At 48.7% G+C, this 7,426-nt stretch overlaps 1 protein-coding gene across 1 annotated transcript in view; it reads left to right on the forward strand.

Annotated features, from left to right (window-relative positions):
* Positions 1-6,389, forward strand: part of LOC116968172 (sorbitol dehydrogenase-like) — a 28,827-nt gene extending 22,438 nt beyond the window's left edge. Inside the window, exons 7-8 of the mRNA XM_033014814.1 lie at positions 1,247-1,368; positions 6,067-6,389. Coding sequence (XP_032870705.1) covers positions 1,247-1,368; positions 6,067-6,331 — 387 coding nt within the window. The 3' untranslated portion in view covers positions 6,332-6,389. The remainder of the gene's footprint in view (positions 1-1,246; positions 1,369-6,066) is intronic.
* Positions 6,390-7,426: the final 1,037 nt, after the last annotated feature.

Here is a 7,426-nt window from a genome sequence, read left to right on the forward strand (position 1 = left end):
TATTATTAATCTGTACAACCGGCGGGCAAGGCCTAAAACCTCTTGGGCAAGACGCAAAAAGTCAAGTCAAGCCACTTTTATTTCTATAGCACATTTAAAAACGACTATCGTTGGCCAAAGTGCTTTACATTGGTGGAGGTACAACAGTGGTTCATAGATTAAGTAGTGCTGGAGGGAGCCAGGGGGGGGGGTCGGTCGGGCAGCATCCGAGGAGGGAAATGTTGACAGGCAACGCTTCAGGTCACATATCCGTCCATTGCTTATCACAAGTTCACTAGTTTTAGGAGTAGAATTAGGCCATTCAGCCCATCAAGTCTACTCCGCCATTCAATCATGGCTGATCTATCTCTCCCTCCTAACCCCATTCTCCTGCCTTCTCCCCCCCTAAGCCCTGACACCCGTACCAATCAAGAATCTGTCAGTCTCCGCCTTAAAGATCCAGATTTTTTTTTATCCCACATCCCTGTCATTTCGTTACCCTCTTCCCAGGCACAGGAAATACTCACCCCTTCCCAATGTAATAGACAACAGACAATAGACAATAGGTGCAGGAGTAGGCCATTCGGCCCTTCGAGCCTGCACCGCCATTCAATATGATCATGGCTGATCATCCAACTCAGTATCCTGTACCTGCCTTCTCTCCATACCCCCTGACCCCTTTAGCCACAAGGGCCACATCTAACTCCCTCTTAAATATAGCTAATGAACTGTGGTCTCAACTACCTTCTGTGGCAGAGAATTCCACAGATTCACCGCTCTCTGTGTGAAAAATGTTTTCCTCATCTCGGTCCTAAAAGATTTCCCCCTTATCCTTAAACTGTGACCCCCTTGTCCTGGACTTCCCCAACATCGGGAACAATCTTCCTGCAATGTGATCATGGCTGATCATCCCCAATCAGTACCCCGTTCCTGCCTTCTCCCGCAAATTTTTTGGTGACCTGATACGCCAGACAATCTTGCCGGCAGTCACCAAAAAAATCGGCATTTTTCCCCCCAAACATCGGCAAAATGTACACTTATTCCAAGCCAATTAACCTACAAACCTGTATGTCTTTGTTATTCCAGCACTTTTGTGTACTTTTTTATACATGAATTAAACTGGTTACTACACATTGAGTTGGGTACGCGTTGGATTTGTGGTATGAATAGTTATTATTCTAAACATTGAACGTTTACTGTAATGCAGCACAAATTGCGATATATCTTGGCTCAGCTTTCCTAACATTATTTTGTCTCTAACACACAGGCTGTCAAACCTGGAGGGATTGTTGTGCTGGTTGGCCTGCAATGTAACACATCAAATGTTCCTGTGTTACATGCAACTGTCAGAGAGGTTGACATCCGCGGGAGCTTTAAATACACAAACACGTAAGTATTTTTGTTTTATAGACAATAGACAATAGGTGGAGGACCATTCAAGCCAGCACCGCCATTCAATGTGATCATGGCCGATCATCCACAATCAGTAACCCGTTCTTGCCTTCTCCCCATATCCCCTGACTCCGCAAACTTTAAGAGCTCTATCTAACTCTCTCTTGCAAACATCCAGAGAATTGGCTTCCACTGCCTTCTGAGGCAGAGAATTCCACAGATTCGTAACTCTCTGGGTGAAAAAGTTTTTCCTCATCTCTATTCTAAATGGCCTACCCCTTATTCGTAAACTGTGTCCACTGGTTCTGGATTCCCCCAACATCGGGAACATGTTTCCTGCCTCTAGCGTGTCCAATCCCTTAATAATCTTATATGCTTCATTAGGATCCCGTCTCATCCTTCTAAATTCCAGAGTGTACAAACCCAGCCGCCCCATTCTATCAACATATGACAGTCCCGCCATCCCGGGAATTAAACTTGTGAACCTACGCCGCACTCCCTCAATGGCAAGAATGTCCTTCCTTAAATTTGGAGACCAAAACTGCACACAATACCCCAGGTATGGCCTCACTAGGACTCTGTACAACTGCAGAAAGACAGAAGTTTAGAGATACAGTGCGGAAACAGACCCTTCAGCGGAAACACCGAGTCTGCACCGACCAGCGATCCCCGCACATTAACATTACCCTAACACTAACAGACTGGGGAAAATTTTAACCTACACCAAGCCAATTCACCTGCAAACCTGTACATCTTTAGAGTGTGGGAGGAAATCGAAGATCTCGGAGAAAACCCACGTGGTCACGGGGAGTACGTACAAACTCTGTATAGACAGGAGTGTATAAAATCATGAGAGGAATAGATCAGGTAGATGTACAGAGTCTCTTGCCCAGAGTAGGGGAATCTAGGACCAGAGCACACAGGTTCAAGGGGAAAAGAATTACTGTAGTAGGAATCTGAGGGGTAACCTTTTCACACAAAAAGGGTGGTAGGTGTATGGAACATGCTGCCAGATGAGGTAGTTGAGGCTGGGACTATCCCAATGTTGGGCTGAAGGGCCTGTTTCCACACTGTATCACTCTGGCGCGGCAAGCGTTGTAATGCCCCTGTCCCACTTAGGAAACCTGAACGGAAACCTCTGGAGACTTTGCGCCCCACCCAAGGTTTCCGTGCAGTTCCCGGAGGTTGCAGGTGGTTGCCGGAGGTTGCAGGTAGTGGAAGCAGGTAGGGAGACTGACAAAAACCTCCGGGAACCGCACGGAAACCTTGGGTGGGGGGGGGCGCAAAGTCTCCAGAGGTTTCCGTTCAGGTTTCCTAAGTGGGACAGGGGCATAAGGCAGCAACTCTACCGCTGCACCACTGTGTGCCGCCCAAACAAGAAAGATGTGGACTCTCTGGAGAAGGTGGCAAAGCAGGTTTACCAGAACGCTGCCTGGAGTAGCCGGGTTCAAGCTGCAGGGAGAGGGTTGGACAGACTTGGATTGTTTTCTCTGGAACGTCGGAAGCTGAAGGGGGAAACTTGTTTAGCTATACGGTGAGAGGGCAAATGTTTAATGGGGGGGACAAGTTTTTTTTGCACAGAGAGGTGGGGGCCTGGAACGCATTGTCAGGGGTGATGTGGTGGAGACGGCTACATTAGTGCATTTAATCGATCAGCCATGATCATATTGAATGGCGGTGCAGGCTCGAAGGGCCGTATGGCCTACTCCTGCACCTAATTTCTATGTTTCTATGTTTCTATTTAAGAGGCTTTTAGATAGCCTCTTAAGTTGCAGGGAATTGAGAGATATGGACCACGTCCAGGTAGGTGAGATCGGTTTAACTTGGCGTTGTGCTGCTTTATGTTCTACGATCCATTTCCACTCATAAAGAAGGTGTTGTTATGAAATGTCAGTGTGACTCCCCTGACGGTGGCCCTCGGCCAGTATTGCTTCCTGCATTTTAAGCCCGAGCAAATAATATTCTTCCTGCGAATCAGCCCATCTTTGTTTAGAATGTCGACTGTTAACAAGAATAAAGAACAGTCTGTGTTTACCTCGTGTGTTATTGTGCGGGGCAGTTAGATCCTGAAATATCTGGGGTTACACTGCAAAAACACTGGCCAAGTGAGTGGCAGGGTGGCACAGCAGTAAAGTTGCTGCCTTGCAGAGCCAGGGGAACCCGGGTTCGATCCTGACTGCGGCTGCTGCCTGCATGGAGTCTGGACGTTCTCCCTGGGACCTCGTGGGTTTTCTCCAGGAGCTCTGCTATCCTGCCACACTCCACAAAGATGTGCAGGTTTGGAGGTTCATTGAACATATAGAATGTAAAAATGACCAGCACTGTGCATTGGGTCCTGTCAGCTCCTATGTGTCCTCTGCCACAACTTGCCTTTGTCTGTCCCAGGAGGCTGGCTTGTTTGGCTGGGTGGTCTCAGAGTTGGTCCAAGAGGTGGCAGAGTCTCCAACCATGGACATGACCCACTAGCATCCAAAACATGAAACAATTTTGCAAAACGAAATCTAAAGACCACCTGAAGACAATTTTAAGTAATTAAAAGAATTACTGCAGGAAATATGTTCCCGATGTTGGGGGAGTCCAGAACCAGGGGCCACACACAGTTTAAGAGTAAGGAGTAAGCCATTTAGAACGGAGACGAGGAAACACTTTTTCTCACAGAGAGTTGTGAGTCTGTGGAATTCTCTGCCTCAGAGGGCGGTGGAGGCAGGTTCTCTGGATGCTTTCAAGAGAGAGCTAGATAGGGCTCTTAAAGATAGCGGAGTCAGGGGATATGTGGGGGGAGGGCAGGAACGGGGTACTGATTGGGGATGATCAGCCGTGATCACATTGAATGGCGGTGCTGGCTCGTAGGGCCGAATGGCCTACTCCTGCACCTAGTGTTCATTATCTATTGTCTACAATTGTACAAAGCACAAATATTTAAAATAAAGAACACTCACTTTCTGGGTCCCAGACTGCGCACCCGTAGTCGGGATCGAACCCAGGACTCTGGCGCTGTAAGGCAGTAACTCTACCGTTGTGCCACCGTGCCATAGTTGGACAAATGCTGGTGTCTGTCCAAATGACTGCAGCGTTGCCATGAGAGATGTGACCTAGATACATGTTCAAATCCGCAGTGGGATTTGTACCTGTAGCCCTGAATAGTCATAAGCAGAAATGAGTGCTCTACTCCACAGAGCCATATGCCGGCAGTCATAGGTGCAGGCGTGGGCCATTCGGCCCTTCGAGCCAGCACCGCCATTCAATATGATCATCCAAAATCTGCTTCCTCCCCATATCCCTTGATATTCCTTCTCCCCCTCCCATTCCCAATCCGACCTCTCTGTCCTGGGTCTCCTCCATTGCCAGAGTGAGCAACAGCAGAAATTGGAGGAACAGCACCTCATATTCCGTCTGGGGACCTTGCGTCCGTATGGCATTAACATTGAATTCTCCCAATTTTGCTAGCCCTTGCTGTCTCCTCCCCTTCCTTAACCCTCTAGCTGTCTCCTCCCACCCTCCCATCCGCCCGCCCTCGGGCTCCTCCTCCTCCTCCCCTTTTCCTTCCTTCTCCCCCCCCCCCCCCACCCCCCATCAGTCTGAAGAAGGGTTTCGGCCCGAAACGTTGCCTATTTCCTTCGCTCCATAGATGCTGCTGCACCTGCTGAGTTGCTCCAGCAATTTTGTGTCCCTTGATATTCCGTTAGCCCTAGCAGCTGAATCTAACTCTCTCGAAAACATCCCGTGAATCGGCCTCCACTGCCTTCTGCGGCAGAGAATTCCACAGATTCGCAACTCTCTGGGTGAAAAAGGTTTTTCCTCGTCTCAGTCCTAAATGGCCTTGTCTACTCTTTATTCTTAAACTGTGACTTAAGAAGGAACTGTGCAGATGCTGGAAAATCGAAGGTAGACAAAAGTGCTGGAGAAACTCAGCGGGTGCAGCAGCATCTATGGAGCGAAGGAAATAGGCAACGTTTCGGAACGAAACCCTGAAGGAAATAGGCAACGTTTCGGGATGAAACCCTGAAGGAAATAGGCAACGTTTCGGGACGAAACCCTGAAGGAAATAGGCAACGTTTCGGGCCGAAACCCTGAAGGAAATAGGCAACGTTTCGGGCCGAAACCCTGAAGGAAATAGGCAACGTTTCGGGTCGAAACCCTTCTGGGTTTCGACCAGAAACGTTGCCTATTTCCTTCGCTCCATAGATGCTGCTGCACCCGCTGAGTTTCTCCAGCACTTTTGTCTATCTTAAACTGTGACCCTTGGTTCTGGACTCCCCCCCCAACATATTTTCCTGCAACCTAGCCTGTCCAACCCCTGCAGGATTGGACAGGCTAGTCATTGGGACGACAGATGGCACAATGGGCTAAGTGTTCGGCTGGCGACCGGAAGGTGGCCGGTTCGAATCCCGCTTGGAGTGCATACTGTCGCGGTGTCCTTGGGCAAGACACTTCACCCAACTTTGCCTGTGTGTGAATGTGTGTGAGTGATTGGTGGTGGTCGGAGGGGCCGTAGGCGCAGATTGGCAGCCATGCTTCCGTCAGTCTGCCCCAGGGCAGCTGTGGCTACAGAAGTAGCTTACCACCACCGAGTGTGACTGAGGAGTGAATGAATAATGCGATGTAAAGCGCCTTGAGTATTAGAAAGGCGCTATATAAATCCCATCCATTATTATTATTACACGCTGTATAACTCTCTCTTCTTTCCCGTTTCAGGTGGCCAACAGCCATCGCCCTGATCGCTTCGAAGAAGGTGGATGTGAAGCCTCTGATCACACACCGCTTCCCGCTGGAGCAAGCCCCAGAAGCATTCGAGTGCGCTAAGAAAGGCTCCGGGATCAAAATCCTCATCAACTGCGAAGCACAGCAGCAACAGCAGTGCCCATCCCTCTGCCCACAGCTGTGCCCACCACAACAACAATGCCCACCACAACAAAACCAATGCCAAACCAAGCAGTGCCCCCAGCACAGCTTCTTCTGAACAGCTTCTTCTGATAGTGGCTCTTACCCTTTGACATTCTTGACCACTGAACAGGTTACCCTTCAGAAACACCGTGCTGTAATTTCCCAGACAACAGGCCTTCTGCAATAAACACTGAGTATAACTGCACTGCAGGTCTCTGGTCTATTTATGTAGCTCCACTCCCTTGGTTCGGATCCCACAGACATGACATGGGGAAGTCCAGGACAAGGGGTCACAGTTTAAGGATAAGGGGGAAATCCTTTAGGACCGAGATGAGAAAAACATTTTTCACACAGAGAGTGGTGAATCTCTGGAACTCTCTGCCACAGAAGGTAGTTGAGGCCACAGTTCATTGGCTATATTTAAGAGGGAGTTAGATGTGGCTAAAGGGATCAGGGGGTATGGAGAGAAACATAGAAAATAGGTGCAGGAGTACGCCATTCGGCCCTTCGAGCCTGCACCGCCATTCGATATGATCATGGCTGATCATCCAACTCAGTATCCCATCCCTGCCTTCTCTCCATACCCCCTGATCCCTTTAGCCACAAGGGCCACATCTAACTCCCTCTTAAATATAGCCAATGAACTGGCCTCAACTACCTTCTGTGGCAGAAGGCAGGTACAGGATACGGAGTTGGATGATCAGCCATGATCATATTGAATGGCGGTGCAGGCTCGAAGGGCTGAATGGCCTACTGCTGCACCTATTTTCTATGTTTCTATGTTTTCTATGTTAGGGTGAATGTGGTGCAGCCAGGGACCAGGGTCCCAACCTGACCTCAGGTACTTTCAGCGGTGGAGTTAGTATGCTCTCTATTTTTTTTTAATCGAGAAATGTATTCAATTATTCAAAAATAATATTTATATTATAATAAAACAAGCCAGAACCCACCACCATAATACAATACAAACATATATCCTTAATAAACGACTATAAAAATAGTAGCAGGAGTAGGACATTCGGCCCTTCGAGCCAGCACCGCCATTCAATGTGATCATGGCTGATCATCCACAATCAGTACCCCGTTCCTGCTTTCTCCCCATATCCCTTGGTCCAGTTAGCCCTAAGAGCTGAATCTAACTCACTCTTGAAAACATCCAGTGAATTGGCCT

Source organism: Amblyraja radiata, chromosome X (genome assembly GCF_010909765.2).
Source record: "Amblyraja radiata isolate CabotCenter1 chromosome X, sAmbRad1.1.pri, whole genome shotgun sequence".
Classification (NCBI taxonomy): Eukaryota; Metazoa; Chordata; class Chondrichthyes; order Rajiformes; family Rajidae; genus Amblyraja; species Amblyraja radiata.